Source organism: Lagenorhynchus albirostris, chromosome 2 (genome assembly GCF_949774975.1).
Source record: "Lagenorhynchus albirostris chromosome 2, mLagAlb1.1, whole genome shotgun sequence".
In the NCBI taxonomy this organism is placed as follows: domain Eukaryota; kingdom Metazoa; phylum Chordata; class Mammalia; order Artiodactyla; family Delphinidae; genus Lagenorhynchus; species Lagenorhynchus albirostris.
This window is the reverse complement of record NC_083096.1, coordinates 170,458,953-170,476,443: the sequence shown is the minus strand read 5'-3', so window position 1 is coordinate 170,476,443 and position 17,491 is coordinate 170,458,953. Positions and strand designations below refer to the sequence as shown.

The following is a 17,491-nucleotide window of genomic DNA, read 5'->3' as shown; positions in this document are numbered from 1 at the left end:
GAGGCTTAGGATAGCACCAAAGACCAAGGCTTTTCCCTCAGATTGTGGGCCCCTCCCACAGGGCAGGCCTGGGATACAATGGGCAAGGGGATGGGTCTGTCTTAGGCAGCTGGGGTGGCCTGGATTCATTTCTGGCCATGTTAGGACACGCAGTTCCAGCACAGCCCCTGAGGGCCATCAAGACCTGGGTCTTCTCTGGGCCTCAGCAAGATGTGGCCTCTATTTTCCAGAACAAGGACTCTGCTTTCCGGGGTCACAGATCCTTCGAGAATCTAATGACAGTTCACATTCACATGCTCTCCCCAGAAAAAAATGCACTTATACTCACAATTACAGGGGATTGCAGAGACCCTGGAGCCTACAGGCAGTTAAGAATCCCTGCTCCAGAAAGAGCTTCCCCATGAAGGCCAGGCAGCGGCAGGGAGGGGCCCCAGTGATGCTATCAGAGGATCAGAGAAGGGCAGTTCAGCAGCTAAAGGCAGTTTATTAGGGCAGCTTAATGTGGAGTGGCCTCCTCTGCGCCGCAGACCAGCTGAGCATAGGCACTGCGGGAACAGCTGCTCCAGGACTCCTGTGCCCGTCCCACAGGGCTTCCTCACAAAGCGGGGCCTAGTAGGTGGAAGCACAATTTTCCATTGCCAAGACATTGAGCTTGACCCATGTGGAAGTCACTGTCCCACTCTATCGGGCTGCTAGTGAAGGCCTTGAGGCAGGGCTGGGGTTTCTGAGCCCATGGAGGCACAGGACAACACTGGTGGGCACAGTGGAGGGCAGATGAAAACGCTGACGTGGCGTGGAGAGCCAGAGCAGGTCTCTCCAAGGATGGTCCAGCCTCCGAGGAGCTCATGCCCTGGGCAGAGTGGGCTCTCTGGGTAGCAGGGAGGGGACTGTGCTTTCCCAGGGCCAGGGCCCCCTCGGGTGCACCCAGTGCTGTGGGGGGCAGGTGGGAGGAGACCTAGCTGGGCCTGCCCCGGAGGGGCCTGGCAGTCTCACAGAGCCCAAAGGCAGGGCAGCAGCAGGCAATGTGTTCACAGAGCCTCACCGCCAAAGCTGCTTTTGCTTTTCTTACGCCTGGCCTTGGTGAAGGGGATGTCAAGGGACTCAAGGCGGAAAGGCCGAGGCTGGGGCATTTCAGGGGCCTGGGTGGGTGAGATGGCAGAGCTGTTGCCAAGTGGGGAGCTGAGGCCTGGCGGCGAGCTGTGATGTGCTGTGGAGAAGAAGGACAGAAGCACTGGTGAGCCAGGAGCGCAGAGGATGGAGAGAAAAGACTCCGTGCGTGCAGGGTGCAAAGTCTGGTCCACCCCCCACCCAGCCAGAGGCCCTGGTCCCGCAGCTGGGACCCCAGGCTCTGAGAAGCTGCTCTGGTTGAGGCCTTGGACCCAGCACTACATCTGCATCCAAAGGGTCTGGGCTGGGAGCATGGAGTTTTAAAGCCTCAGGCTGAGGCAGCCTGGACTGTCAAGCCACACAAGCCTGGTTCACATCCCTGCTCCACCACTTCCTGGAAGTATAACCCTAGGGAGCCACTTCTCTCCGAGCCTCAGTTTCCTCACCTGCAACATGGGCATGATGCCAACTACTCAACTGATGTCAGTTTCTTTCCTGTCCAGCTTTTCCCTCCTTATTCCTCAACTCCACCCATTCTGTCTCTCAAATAACCTCTGTGTAGAACTGAGATTTGCTTTTTATTGGTCTTTTATTAGAAGCTCTGTGGTCTTTGATTTTAGTTTTAAAAGCAGAGGAACAAAGTGATTTTCGATTCTTGCTTGTAAAAGTGTGTTTTGCTTTTGTGGTCCTGTTTGCCCCCACTTGGCTCAGTGGGAGAAAGTCACCATACTGGCAACTGAGGAAGCTGGTGGCAACTGACCAAGTCCCAGACAACTCCAGGCCGGGGCCCAAGCTGTGTGCTGAGCACCTTCTGCGTGTCGGGGAGACACAGGATCCAACTCAGCACCTCCCCACCGGGAGATGGACAGAGCGGGGGAGGAAAGGGGAGGCCGTGTACTGAGCACTTCCCACCTCATCTCACCTGATCCTGAGGAGAAGGCATATCCCCCTCAATTTACTGCTGAGGAAACTGAGGCTCAGAGAGGGAAAGGGGTTTCTGACCCAGGCCTGTGTGACTCCAAATCCTCCAGAGCTCTCAGGGAGGGCCTGGAGGACAGGAGCTGGGCACGGCACTCACCGAGGCTCTTCATGGGATCCGCACTGAGGATCTGGGTGGCCCGCTTGCGCCGGAAGTAGTTACTGGCGATGTTTTCACTGTCACTCCGACTGAGCATCAGCCTGTAGCGGTCTTCTTCCTGCTGAGATTCCAAATCCTCACAGGTTAAGACCCCTTGCTTGTGCAGTTCTTACCTGGGCCCTTACCCAGGCTTCAGCAGGCTCTGCCAGCCTGGGTGGCAGGGCTGCCCTGAACCTCACTGCCCACGTTGGTGTACCCTACACTTCAGACCCCAGACACTTGCGGTGGGATCTAGGCAGCTCGGGGCAAAAGGGTCACAGTCACCAGCCAGGCCTACACGTGCTCCTCCCCACCTTCCACCCCCATCTTCCTTGGGACGCGAAGGGCCTTGTTCCTCCTGCAAAGCTCACAACAAGGTCCATCGGGGCAAGCACGATACTACACACCCTTAAACCCATCACAATATATTCATAGAATAGGCAATACAGTACTCAGCTCATGAGCTCACTTCTGATCATGAGAACTGGAGTCCCAACATTTTTATCACCAAGGACTAGTATTTTTCACTGCTACAGTGGATTTCTTTTCTTCAGCCTGAATCTCTTCCTTCAGGGAACTACCTTCTCCCCCTTGACATGGCCCTCGTGGGGTGCTGATTCACAGCACCCGAATATCACCACTCCCACCTGCCCATCCCCTTGCTGCACAGCTGGACATGTGACCCAGACTGGGCCAATCACAGAAGTACATCTTCTGGATACAGTCATCGGTCCAAGAGTAGGCCCATGACCCAGGCAGAGCCAATCAGAATCTTGCCGCAAGCACTGGTTTAAAGATGCTCTAAAAGACCAGGTCTCTCTTCCTATTGGATCACCAATTGCTAGCAGCCATCTTTCCTGCCACATGGAGAAAGCCCGCCTGAGTCCAAACCTAGGATTCCAAGTGAGGCAGAGCCAAAAGGTCAAGAAACACACAGAACCAGGACTGGTTGAGCCCCTTGATCCAGCCATGCCTGAAACTGGTGCACTTAACATGAACCAATAAATTCCCTAGTTTGCTTACTGGAACTAAAAGCATTCTAATATAACCCATTTGTGGTCCCAGGTTAAGAATGGTTGTTTCAGGAACAACTTAACACTTTTTTTTTTTTTTTTTACAAAGTTAAGGCATCAAAAGCAGCCGGTCAGAGCTTTAACCAGCCTGAGTTGCTCAGGAGGAGATGCTTAGCTGGAATTCATTAACCTATGAGTGGCCTTATCGTGACTGCAAACGTATTTTCTGTGTAGGTTTTCCAAAATATCTGTAATGGTTTAAGGCAGGGATCAGCAAATTACAGCCTATGGGCCAAATCCGGCCCACAGACTGTTCTTGTAAAGTTTTACTGGAACGCAGCTGTGCTCATCTGTTTACATATTGCGTATGGCTGGTTTTGTGCTGTCATGGCAGAGTTGAGTAGTTGTGTCAGAGACCATGTGGCCCCCAGACCCTAAAATATTTACTGTTTGGTCCTATAGGGAAAAGTTTGCTGACCTCTCCTTTAAGGATATATATATTTGTTGTAATACAAAACAAGGGAGATATGAAATGAAGTGACTTTAGAATCCCAATGACTGTTTATGGCAACTCTGAGGACGCTTTCAGTCCAAGGGTACCAGCTGGGACCAAGGGAACCAGAATGAACTCCTTGGCCACTGGGATTGAAGCTGAAGCTTCTGTCCTTCGCCAGCAGGGTGGGCTGCCTTGAACCCCTGCTTTTCCTCTGGTCTTTATGCACATAAAGGGCTTTTGAATGAGGGCCAGAGTGGGTGGAGGGTCTGGGTGCAAAGAATTACACAGAAAGGGTCCTGGCTCAGCCCCCTACTTTAATCATGAGGTGGACAGAAACAGAGTCCAGTTTCTACAGCACCACTGACGCACTGCACCGTGGGGGCCAAGCCTGCCCGGTGCCAGCTCTCCCCTTGCTCTCCCAGAGACCTTACCGAGCCTGGTTCACTGTTGTCCGCTGTGGAGGTTTTGCGGGCTGATCTGTTCTGTAGCCCTGTTGAAACTGCTATGAGAAAACAGACGTTGCGGTCACTGCTGCCTGGAATGAGGGCCAGAGGGACAGGGGGCTGGGCGCTCAGGCCTGGCTCAGGCTTGGAGCCAGGGGAGGACACCTCCCAGTCCAAGCAAGGGGATGGCTTTGGGAAACAGACAACAGGAGGGCTCAGACCAAAGAAGCCACTCCACTGCCTCCAGGCTAGAGAGCAGGTGGGCGCAGGGAGAAAGGCCACTCTTGCCTGCAGACTGTGGGAAATGGGGCGGCTGGAGTTTCAGTAGGGATGGTGCCAGTGCCATCCGTGATCGTCAGAGATGTAGGACCTGGATGGATACCCTCTGACCAGGTGAGGACCGGTGCCGGCCCCGTGGGATGCAGGAGCCTGCTGCTCCCTGAATGGGCAGAGCCAGCACGTGGCTGGAGAGGATCCACCACAAGTCTGGCCCTACTCTGGCTCAGTGGAGGTGGGGGAGCCTTCAAGACCATCTTTTCCAACCCCTTCTTTGTGAAGATCAGGGGACCAAAGCCCAGAGAGGGACAGTGCCCAACATAAGGTCACATAGGAGGTCAGTGGCAAAAGCAGAAGGTGAACCAGGCCTGAAACTCTGAACAGCTCATTTCTGTCCCTGGCCTACAACTCACCGCTATGACTGTGATTTTGGATAAGTCACTTACATTCCCTGAGATTCCTCATATGTAAAACAGGTGTAAAACATCTTTGTCCTTCACAGGGTCATTGCAGGATGAAATAATGACAATGATGATCATGATAAGAAAATGTACCACACGTTTAAAATGCGCCAGGCGTGGCTCTAAGGGTCTTACAGGTACTAACACATTTTAAGCCACCCAGCAATCTTTAAGGAAAGTGCTGTTATTAATCCCCATTTCACAGAGGAGGGCACTGAGTCCCCAAAAGGTCACACAGGGAATGGTGGAGCCAGAATTCCAACCCACATCTGTCTGACTCTCAGGTCCCCAACATTTTGGGTACCCAGAGTCACATGTCTGCTGTACCCACAGCCAGCAGGGAGAGGTGCATGGCCACCTGTCAGCCTGCAGGAGGGCAAACTGTGGAGAAGGGCAGGGACAACTGCTGAGGGGCAGCGCAGCAAAGTTCCTGACCTACTGGGAGGCTGGTTTTTATGATGATGGGCTGGGGGATCTTCCAGAAGCCATTATCCTCATCCCAGCAGGATTCGCGCCTTATCTTCTCCAGGTTGCTATAGTTACAGTCCCGGCGAATCAGGGGCTGCACCTGCTCCAAGAGCTGCTGGAAGAGCATAAAGTCACGTTCCTGCCGACGGATGGTGGCCAAGTAATCGATCTTCTCTAGCTCAAACTCTGACTGCAGATCTTTGATCTCCACCTCTGCCGCCCGAAGCTAAAAACAAGGAATGACAAGCAGTGAGGAGGAAAGACATCGACACATTTCACCATCCATCTGACCTCTGCATCCGCTCCCTGCCCCTCCGGCCAGCCACTCATCCTCTGCTCACTGATCCACTCACCCATCCATTCTGATCTCCACCGTCTGTCCTGTCATCCTTCCATTGATTCATTCACCTTCCCTCCCACCTCTCCACTCAGTGTTTAAATGAGCACCTACAGGGTCCACAGCCCTGCAGAAAGCAGCAAGAGAGGCTTATCACCAACCCCCACTGCCAGCCCTCAGTCTCCATCCCACACTCGTACATTTTATTCAGGAACCTTTTAGAAGGCTCCACACGTAACACTGTAGTCACCACAGTCCTACAGGATCTCAGAGAACTGTACGAACTCTTCATCTAAAGAAGCAGTAGGCATAAATTCTCAGACTCAACAGTCCTTGCTCTTCCACTGGCACAATCCTGTTATGATGTGACAAACACCAGACTTAAGAATCAGACCCACCTTGATTTCACCATGGGTTCCAGATTTTTTTGATCTCCTGCCCAGGTCTGCCAGACTGGCCCTCCATAGCCTCCTAAGCATGGGGACTCCCAACTCCAACCAGGCCCTCCCTGAACCCCAAGACACCTTGGCACAATCTGTTTCCTCAAAGAGCAGGGGCAGTTTGATTAGTAAAGAAGACTGTTTTAAATTCATGGGAATAAGTTATAATAATAATATAATAATAAATAAAATAAAATAAATGTTTTTAAAAATTTAAAAATAAATTCATGGGAATGATAGTCACATGTAATCAACTGAGAACACAGGATGTCTGGTAGGACACAGCCATGAGGGAGGGGTGGGTACACAGGGCCTTCAATTAAATTAATTATGCTCCATGAATGTAGCTAGATAGTAGATACATGGCATTCATGGTAACAATCTTAATATATTATTGTACATTTGTAATCATTCACAATGATTTTTATAACAGCTTTATTGAGATATAGTTCACGTCATACAATTCACCAATTTAAAGTGTACAATTTGGGAATTCCTTGGTGGTCCAGGGGTTAGGACTCCACGCTCTCACTGCCAAGGGCCTGGGTTCAATCCTTTAGCAGGGAACTAAAATCCCACAAGCCATGCAGCACAGCCAAAAAATAAAATAAAATAAAAAATAGGGCTTCCCTGGTGGCACAGTGGTTGAGAGTCCGCCTGCCGATGCAGGGGACACAGGTTCGTGCCCCGGTCCGGGAAGATCCCACATGCCGCGGAGCGGCTGGGCCCATGAGCCATGGCCGCTGAGCCTGCGCGTCCGGAGCCTGTGCTCCACAACGGGAGAGGCCACAGCAGTGAGAGGCCCACATACCACAAAAAAATAAATAAATAAAGTATACAATTCAGTGGCTTTTAGCATATTCAGAGTTGTACAATCATCACCACCAGTCTACTTTCTGTCTCTACAGATATGTTTATTCTGGACATTTCATATAAATGTAATCATACAACATGCGGTCTTTTGTATCTGGCTTCTTTCAATGAACATAGAGTTTTCAAGGTTCATCCATGTTGTAGAACATGTCAGTACTTCATTCCTTTTCCTGCCAAATAATATTCCATTGTGTGGATATATCACATTATGTTTTCATTCATGATTGTTTTCATTTGCAGCTATAATAAAAAATGCGACTATGAACATCAGTGTACAATTTTTTGTGTGGATATATTTTTGTTGTTCTTGAGTGTAACTGCTGGGTCATATGGTAACACTATGTTTAAGCAATTGAGGAACTTCCAGACTATTTTTCAAAGCAGTATATGAGGCCTCCAATTTCTCCACATCCTCACCAACATTTGTTATTGTATGTCTTTTTTACTACAATCATCCCAGTGGGTATGAGATGGTATCTCACTGTGGGTTTGAGTTGCATTTCCCTAATGGCTAATGATGTTGAACATCTTTTCATGTGTTTATTGGCCATTTGTATATCTTCTTTGGAGAAATGTCTGTTCAGATCCTTTGCCCATTTAAAAATTGGGTGGTCTTTTTATTCTTGAGTTGTAAGTTTTTTAAATATTTTCTAGATGCAAGCATCTTATCATACTATATGATTTGAAAATATTTTCTTTCATTATGTGAGATGTCTTTTCTCTCTTTTTTTTTTTTTGTCTTTTCTCTTTTTTGATAGTGTTCCTTGAAGCACAAAAGTTTGATTTTTTTAAAATACCTGCTGGTTCTTTTTTTGTTTTACTTTGTTGTGTTTTGGCTGCGCCCTGCGGCTTGTAGGATCTTAACTCCCTGAGCAGGGATTGAACCTGGGCCCTCAACAGTGAAAGTGTGGGGTCCTAACAACTGGAGCGCCAGGGAATTCCTACAAAAGTTTAATTTTGATTAAGTCCAATTTATCTTTTATTCCTTTGTTGTTTGTGCTTTTGGTATCATACCTAAGAAAGCATTACCTAATTAAAGGTAATAAAGGTTTAAACCTGCATTTTCTTCTAAGAGTTTTATAGTTTTTATCTCTTCTATTTAGGTTTTTGACTCATTTTGAGTTAATTTTTGTATACTACATGAGGTTGGAGTCCAGCATCTTTCTTTGGCATGTGGGTATCTAGTTGTCCCAGCATCATTTGTTGAAAAGACTATCCTTTCTCCATTGAATCATCTTGGCACTCTTGTTGAAAATCAACTAACTGTAAACGTGAGGGTTTATTTCTAGACCCCCCCAGTTCCATTCCACTGATTCTATATGTCTGTCTTTACACCAGTACCACTCAGCCTTGATTACTGTAACTTTGTAGTAAATTTTGCATCAGGAAGTATGAGTCCTCCAACTTTGTTCTTTTCAAGATTATTTTGGCTATTCTGAGTCCCTTGAATTTCCATATGAACTTTAAGATCAGCTTGTCAATTTCTTCAAAGAAGCCAGTTGGTTCTTTGAGAGTGATTGCCTTGAAATCTGCAGATCAATTTGAGAAGTATTGCCATCTTGTCAAAATTAAGTCTTCCAATCTATGAACATGGTATATCTTTCCATTTATTTAGGTATCCTTTTCTCTCTCTCTCTCTCTCTCTCTCTCTCTCTCTTTTTTTTTTGGTCACGCTGCGCAGCATACAGGGTATCTTAGTTCCCGGACCAGGGATCGAACCCATGCCCCTTGCAGTGGAGGTGCAGAGTCTTAACCACTGGACCGCCAGGGAAGTTTCTATTTAGGTATTCTTAATTTCTCTCAACAATGTTTTATAGTTTTTGGAATATAAGTTTTGTACTTCTTTTGTAAAACTTTTTCCTGGGCTTCCCTGGTGGTGCAGTGGTTAAGAATCCACCTGCCAATGCAGGGGACACGGGTTCGAGCCCTGGTCCAGGAAGGTCCCACATGCTGTGGAGCAACTAAGCCCGTGCGTCACAACTACTGAGCCTGCACTCTAGAGCCTGCGAGCCACAACTACTGAAGCCCATGTGCCTAGAGTCCGTGCTCTGCAACAAGAGAAGCCACCGCAATGAGAAGCCCGTGCACTGCAACAAAGAGCTGCCCCCACTCTCCGCAACTAGAGAAAGCCCACGCGCAGCAACAAAGACCCAACGCAGCCAAAAATAAATAAATAAAATAAATAAATTTATTTAAAAAAATTTTTCCTAAGTATTTTATTATTTTTGATGTATTGTAAATGAAATTGTTTTCTTAAATCTATTTGCAGATTATTCATTGCAAGTGTACAAAAATACAACTGCTTTTTCCTTATTGATCTTGTATCCTGCTGAACTTGTTCATTGATTCCAGTAGAATTTTTTAGTGGATTCCTTAAGATTTCCTATATATAAAGATCATGTCATCTGCAACTAGAGATAGTTTTACCTATTCTTTGCCAATCTAGATGCCTTTCATTTCACTTTCTTGCTTAACTGCCCTTGCTAGAACCACCAGTCCAATGTTGAACAGAAGTTGTAAGAGCAAGTACCCTTTTCTTGTTTCTGATCTTAAGGGAAAAGCATTCTGTCTTTCACCACTGAGTATGATGTTAGCTGTGAGTTTTTCATGCCCTTTATCAGGCTGAAGAAGTTACCTTCCATTCCTAGTTTGCTGAGTGTTTTTATCATGACAGGTTTTGAATTTTGTTAAATGCTTTTTCTGCATCTATTAAGATGATCATGTAGATTTTGTCCTTTATTCTATTGATATTACATTAATTGATTTTTGGATGCTAAACCAACCTTGAATTCCTGGGATAAATCCCACTTCAGCATGGTGTATAATCCTTTTTATATGTTGCTAGATTTGGTGTGCTGGTATCTTGTAGAGCATTTTTTATCTATATTCATTAAAATATTGGTTTATAGTTTTCTTGTTATGTCTTTGTCTGGTTTTGGTATCAGGTGTTACTGGCCCCATAGAAATAATTGAGAAGTGTTCTCTTCTATTTCATAATGATTTTTTAAAATACCTTTGTCAGCCAATAGCCTTCATTTCACAAACAAAATCCAGTTAGAAGATATAATGGAGAAGACGACTTCCCTGGTGACGCAGTGGTTAAGAATCCGCCTGCCAATGCAGGGGACACGGGTTCTAGCCCTGGTCCGCGAAGATCCCACAGGCCGCGGAGCAACTAAGCCCGTGCACCACAACTACTGAGCCTGAGCTCTAGAGCGCAGGCCACAACTACTGAGCCTGTGTGTCACAACTACTGAAGCCTGCACACCTAGAGCCTGTGCTCTGAAACAAGAGAAGCCACTGCAATGAGGAGACTGCACACCGAAACAAAGAGTAGCCCCCGCTCACTGCAACTAGGGAAAGCCCGTGCACAGCAATGAAGACCCAACGCAGCCAAAAATAAATAAATAAAATTTATTTTTTTTAAAAAAGTTACAGTGGAGAAGGATACCCCATAGAGGAAAGCAAATAAAATAAAATACCTAAGTGTAAAACTAACAAGATATGTCTAAAACCTATATGAGGAAATCTATAAAATTCTCCTGAGTGACATAAAAATTGATTTGAACTAATAGAAAGATATGCCATGGATGTTCCTGAACAGGATAACTCAACTTCATAAAAATGTCAATACTCCCAAGCTAACTTATAAATATAACATAATTCTCCCCAAAATTCCACCCGCTTTTTTCTTTTTCTTTTGAGCTAACCCAATTGTTTATAAAGTTCATTTGGGGTGGGGGAAGCAAACAAGAAAGAATAGCCAGGTAAAACCTGGAAAAGAAAATCACTAAGCAAGGATTATGAGATTATAAAACAGGTTATAAAGCCTCAGAATTTTAAACAAAGTAGCTGACACTGGTACATGCACAGACATGAGCAAGAGAAATGAACAGAAAATCCAGAAATACATCTAAGTACATACAGAAACTTACAGATACAGAAACTGTATCTGTACAGAAACTTACAGAAACTTAGGATACAAAAGAACAGCACTGAAGTCAGTGGAGAGTAAATGGACTTCTCAAAAAATGGTGCAAAAGATAATATTGAATCAGCTCCTCACACGTGCACCACAATAAATTCCAAGTGGATCAGAGATTTAAATGTAAAAACAAAAAACAAAAAACCCCATACAAGTTCTAGGAGAAAACACAAGTGAAGATTTCCAGCTATGACTCAAAATCCATATGCAATAATTTAAAAGTTACTCAACTTGACCAAAAAAAATTTTATGGAAAAATACCATAAAGCATAGTAAAAAGTGACAATAACAAACTAGAAGAAAAAAGATTTCCAACTTATCTCACAGACCAACAGTTAATATCGCTAATATAAATTATAATACTTCTATATGAAGAGCTCCTACAAGTAGAGAAGAAAAAGAACCACCATCCTGTGAACACAGTTCCGAGAATAAAACCTGCAAACATCCCTAAAACATATGAAAAAATACTCAACTTTGCTCACAGTATAAAAAATGCAGATTAAAACTGCACTGAATCATAAAATAAATGTCTTGGGAATGTAACACACAGCATGGAGACTACAGTTAATAACACTGTGTTGCATATTTGAAAGTTGCTAAGAGAGTTGATCTTAAAGGTTCTCATCACAAGAAAAAGAATTTGTAACTGTGTGAGGTGACGCATGTTAACTAGACGTATTGTGATGATCATTTCACAATATGTACAAATACTCAATCATTACGTTCTATACTGAAACCAATATAATGTTATATGTCAATTATATCTCAATTTTTCTTAATGTAAAAAAGGAAACTATGGACTTTCTTGGTGGTCCAGTGGTTAAGACTCTGTGCTTCCACTGCACGGGGCGTGGGTTCCATCCCTGGTCAGGGAACTAAGATCCCGCGTGCTGTGCAGCGTGGCCAATAAATAAATAAATAAATAAATGTAGGGGGGATAATGTGAGGACTCCATATTTTTTTTAAAGAAAGAAAACTACACTGAGGTACTACTTCTTGTCCATCAGAATGTCAAAAATCCAAAAAATTTTCAGTATAACCTGTTGGTGAGGCTGTGAGAAAACACACACATGCGTGCTAGTGGAAGCACAAACGGACACAGCCCCCATGGAGGGAAGTTGGCAATATCTAGCAAAATCACACATGTATTTACTCTTTGTCCCAGCAATCCCAGTTGGAGGAATTGATTCCAAAAGAATCTACCAAAAATATAAAAGACTATTCACTATTCACTAGAGCACCCCTTATTGTAGCAAAAGATTGGAAATGTCCATCATGACTTTTTTTTTTTTTTTTTTTTGCGTTACGCGGGCCTCTCACTGCTGTGGCCTCTCGTTGTAGAGCACAGGCTCCGGACGCGCAGGCTCAGCAGCCATGGCTCACGGGCCCAGCCGCTCCGCGGCATGTGGGATCTTCCCAGACCGGGGCACGAACCCGCGTCCCCTGCATCGGCAGGCGGACTCTCAACCACTGCGCCACCAGGGAAGCCCCCATCATGACTTTTGAGTAAACAATGATACAGCCTCACGGTGGAGTACCATGTAGCAGTAGAAAGGAACGAGGAATATTTCTAGATTTGCTATGTAGTGATCTTCAGGATATATCATTATGTGAAAAAAAAAAAAAAAAGCTAGGTGGGGGAAGTGTGTATTGTAGCTACTCTTATCCAAGAAGGGGGAGGATATGTATGGGGAGAGGGACGGGTGTACACACACACACACACACACACACACACACACACACACACACACATTTGTTTATATTTTAAAAATATATACACAGATACCCAAATCTGAATCTCCCCAGAGAGAGCCTCAGAAAAACATACAGAACAATGAGGAGAAAAAATAAAACCATCCTGAGCCCAGGCACTGACTGGGAGACAGAGGACACTAGAAGCTTCAAATTACCAATAAATTCAGCAGACAGCTCCTAGCCCACCCCGCAGGGGGATAAGTGGAGGGCACCCAGGAAAGCACGGAGTGGAAGGACAAGGTGACAGAAGGCAGTTAAATCACTACCCAAAGAGAAAGCCCCACTCTGACGGTGGGAAAACACTGAAAACAGATCTGACATTGGGAAATTGATAGGAGAGACTGAAATGTGTGCAGGACTCAAACTATTAGTCTCTCTAAGGCACTGCTCTGGAGGTCATTTAGAGAGCACTTAGAAGTGGGAGATGCCCCTTGAAGTGGAAATTAAAAGTCCTGCAGAAACAAGAGAAAATTACAAAAGAAGCAATGGCCCCTCTCACCAAAATAAATAAATTTTTTTTTTTAAAAAAAACTGCTTTGGAAGGCAAGATTTTTGCCCCTATGATTTTCATCCCCTGGTGTTATGCCTGTGAATCTGTTATCTTAAACGGCAAAAAGGACTTTGCAAATGGAATTAATGTTATTAATCAATTGACTTTAAAATAGGGAGATTATCCCGCATTATCGAGCGGGTCCAAGGTAATCAAGTGTGGGAGAGGGGGGCAGAGAGATGGGCAGAAGAGGTGCATTGGAAGGGAGGCTTCACAGAAGTAAGTTAGGAGGAGAGTCAAAGAGACTAGAAGCAGGATTCCCTGGTGGTGCAGTGGTCAAGAACCCGCCTGCCAATGCAGGGGACACGGGTTCAAGCCCTGGTCTAGGAAGATTCAACATGCCGCGGAACAACTAAGCCTGTGTGCCACAACTACTGAACTCGCGCGCCTAGAGCCTGTGCTCTACAAAAGGAGCCACTGCAATGAGAAGCCCACGCGCCGCAACGAAGAGCAGCCCCTGCTCGCAGCAACTAGAGAAAGCCCACGTGCATCAATGAAGACCCAATGCAGCCAAAAATAAATAAATTAAATAAATAAATTTATTTTTTTTAAAATCCATTTTAAAAAAGAAGGGATTGGAAGCAGGAGAGGGACTCTATCGTCCAGGCTGTCTTTGAAGGGGGACAGGCGCCAGGAAATGCCGGCTGCCTCCAGAAACTGAGAATGACCATGGCTGACAGCCAGCAAGGAGATGGGAACCTCAATCCTACAGCCACATAGGAATAATTCTGTCAGCAACCTGCAGATGGATTCTCCCCTAGGACCTCCAGAAAGAAATGCAGTCCTGCCATACCTTCAGTTCAGCCTTGTGGAATTCTAAGCAGAGAAACCAAGCCACGCTGTACCTGGAATCTGACCTACAGAACCGTGAAATAATATATTTGTGTTGTTTCAGGCAACTAAATGTGTGGTAATTTGCTACAGCAGCCAGAGGACACTAATGAAAAGCTCTATGTAAAGCTGCGCTTCCGTACGGCCAGAAGAGCGTGCTATCAAATAGGAAAGCCCAGCAAGGCACCCCGAACCTTTACCTCTGTATGGCTGTTAGCATAACTGATGCCATCCTGGGCTCGTTCAGTTCCTCCTGTCCTTTCACGGACCCTACCTAGGGCTGTACAGGGTAGTAAATCTCTTCTGTGTGGGGCTTTGTAGTTCATAGATATTGTTTAATTATGATGAGGTCCAGGTAGCCTCTATGCTCTGGTAGTCTCCAAACAATGACGAAGGCCTTCCCTGACGTATTCCCACTGCGCACAAGACTAGTTACCCATTCATAAATCTTGACTTAAAAGTGCTCTTCCTGTTTTCAAGTACCTACCCCCACACGCTAGGTAAATACAGAATTGTCCCAACGCCCCCTCGGTACTGCGGAGCACAGCTGCGAATGCTTCCGAATTGTCACCTGCCCAGTCCCACCCTGTGAGTACCGCACCCTATAATCAACGGATCCATTGATTATATGCAGCTGCCTGCCTCATTCTTCTGTCCCAAGGTATCTTAGTTTGCTGGGTACTTTTTGTTCCCTCCATCCTCCAACAACGTCTGCATTCAATTGTCACTGAGAGTGCAGAAAAACAAGACATTATGAAGTAAACAGAAGAGAGCAGATGTATCTAATCAAAGCTACCATAAGATACAGAAAATGAAAATCAAAGCATTTCAGCAGAAGAAAATTCCCCCCAAAGCACAAGCACACGGAACCAAACGGATTAAAAATATAACTCAACACCCCAGTGTGGACAAAGTTTCCTTAAACAAGCACTCCCAGATGTGAAATTTTCAAATCAGAAATCCAAAATCTTGAAATGGACAAAAATGAGGAAGACGTCAAGTGGGACATTAACACAAAACGAGGAAAGAATTTTTTAAAAACTTAAGATATGTAGACCAAAGTACAAGAAAGACCAAATTCAACTAAGGACATAAAGAGTATTAAGAAAAGGCATGAAAACAGCCAAGAAAAATTTAAAACTAAAGATGTTTAAAGAGGAAAAAGTATCATCTTTATGCTTTGGCAAGATCCCTTGGTCGCCTGTGTTGAGTGGGGATGGGGGGGGGAGCAGGTGGCCAAGGAGGACATTATGAGGCCCAGGTCACCCGGAGGATGCTCTGAAGGACATATAAGTGTCTGTCACAGATGGCAGAACCTCATTCTCCTCTTGTCCTCACTCCCCAAGCTCAGCCAGGTAGCTGCCTTTCTGTTCCCCGAACCTGGGACCTCATTCCGGGCACTGGACGGTCTCTCAGCCCAGACCGCTCTTCCATCAGGTCCCACCACCTCCACCAGAACGGCCCTGTCCCCACCATCTACGGTGGCCCCAGGAACTTCTGGGGTTCTGCTAATGCTCGGTGCCTCCGTCTGGGTGCTGGTTACACAGGGCACTCACTTTGTGGAAATGAATTCAGTTTTGCATTTGTGATTTGGGCATTGGTACTTAAAAAAAAGTAAAAACATAAAAATAAAGCTGCCCCTACCTCCTGCCCCCCGTTCTCTTCATCAGGCTATCCCTCCCTAGAGTCTCTTGCTTCTTTCTCTGCTACATTGTTTCTTACACACACACACTTCCCCTGGAACGCGAGCTCCAAGAGTGCAGAGACGCACCTGTCACCGTGACAGCTTCCAGAATAGGGTGTGTCATACAGCAGGTACCGAATACATACACGCAGGTGTCAAGACCGGGTGTGAAGGCCCCGCCCAGCGTTGCCTGCGTGTGGGGGCGGGGCCAGCGGGGGCGCGGCCTGAGCCCAGGGCCTCACCTTCCTCTGCATCTTCTCCAGCAGCTTGCTCTTGGCCCTCACTTCCTCCTGGATGGAGTCGTAGACGTTGAGCAGCACCCAGTCCCCGCTGTCCTCGTCTGAGTTCTGCAGAGCCGCCACCAACTGCTTCTTGCGCTCGTCTGCATACCGCTTCCGCCGCCTGTGCTTCTCCTTCAGGTCCTTGTTCTTGGCCTGCTCGCCCCCAACCACCTGCTGCTCCAACAGCTGCAAGCTGCCCTCGTGGAGGAGAAAGCAAACGTGACACAGTCTACCGATCACTGAGCACTGGATGTCCAGCCTGATCTCATCGACTCCTTCCAACAACCCCACTTCACAGACACGTAAACTGAGGCCCAGAGAGGTGAAGCTGCTGGCTCGGAATCAGACCCGGCATTCCTGCCAGATCTCCCTGACTCCAAGCCTGTGTGCTCAGCCACCCAGCTGGTTCTGCCCCACAGGAAGGGCGAGAGTCTCGCTCTGGAGCCAGAGCTGCTCCACCCGCCTCCCGCCTCCTGGGACTGACGGTGCCACCACAGGGCAGGCTCATGGCCATGCTCCCAGGCAACCTCAGGGATCAGAATACCCCTGGGTTGTGGAGAATGTTCCATACAGTCAGTGCATAATGTTTAATCAGGGAACATTAAGAACAGTTCATTTTTTTAAATATTTGTATCTAAAATGCTAAAAAAATGTTTAGAGTTTTGCCTTTAAAAGTACAAATTTGAAATAACTACAAAGGCTTATGCAGAACTCCCTACTCTCTAATAAAGCACAACAGAGGTATTTTAGACTCTGCCTCTTTCCAAAGGGACATAAGGGGAGCATAACTAAAGACAGTCCCAGGATTCATAACAGGATAGGAGATCATGCTGAAGGGAAAGGACGGAACCACGCAAACTGAGCAGCCGGGCCCAGACCCGCGTCAGGCTCAGTTCTCGGCTTGACAGCTCAGTTCTCGGCAGCCAGGATTCAGGCGAGTCACATCCAATTCACTGCTCTGCTTAAGACCCTTGTAGGGTCCCCATCAGGATGAAGCCCAAGCCCCGGGGGCACATAGGGCCTCCCTGTCTCACCTCCCTCTGCCCCCACCACCCCTAACTCACTCCAGCTTCAACTCAGGGCGGCTGCTTCTCCAAACACCCAGACTGTTTCCTCCCCCTGCACCTTTTTGCCACCTTAGGTGTGCCCCGTACCTCAAATGCCACCCCTGAGGCATCTTCGTGCAAACCTTATTCAGGTGTCCCCTCTTCCGAGAAGCCCTCCCCGACCACACTGCAGACCACACAGTGAAAATCGCCACATGTGCCACGTGTTTTCTGTGTGCGCGACACCAAGCTCCCGCCTCTGTAGGCGTCATCTCATTTGACCCTCACAACAAGCTTCTTGAGATTCTATCACCCACTGTATAGA

The 17,491-nt window shown here is 46.6% G+C and overlaps 1 protein-coding gene across 2 annotated transcripts in view; it reads right to left on the bottom strand.

Annotated features, from left to right (window-relative positions):
• Window positions 1–666: 666 nt before the first annotated feature.
• The window catches only part of KIF17 (kinesin family member 17), a 48,110-nt gene continuing 31,285 nt past the window's right edge, over window positions 667–17,491 (bottom strand). The window contains exons 11-15 of one of the 2 annotated variants that reach the window (XM_060141204.1): window positions 16,082–16,313; window positions 5,349–5,607; window positions 4,165–4,235; window positions 2,186–2,303; window positions 667–1,207 (exon numbers count right to left, since the gene is read on the bottom strand). In XM_060141204.1, coding sequence (XP_059997187.1) covers window positions 1,029–1,207; window positions 2,186–2,303; window positions 4,165–4,235; window positions 5,349–5,607; window positions 16,082–16,313 — 859 coding nt within the window. In that variant the 3' untranslated portion in view covers window positions 667–1,028. The remainder of the gene's footprint in view (window positions 1,208–2,185; window positions 2,304–4,164; window positions 4,236–5,348; window positions 5,608–16,081; window positions 16,314–17,491) is intronic. The other variant, XM_060141203.1, reaches the window with a different exon arrangement.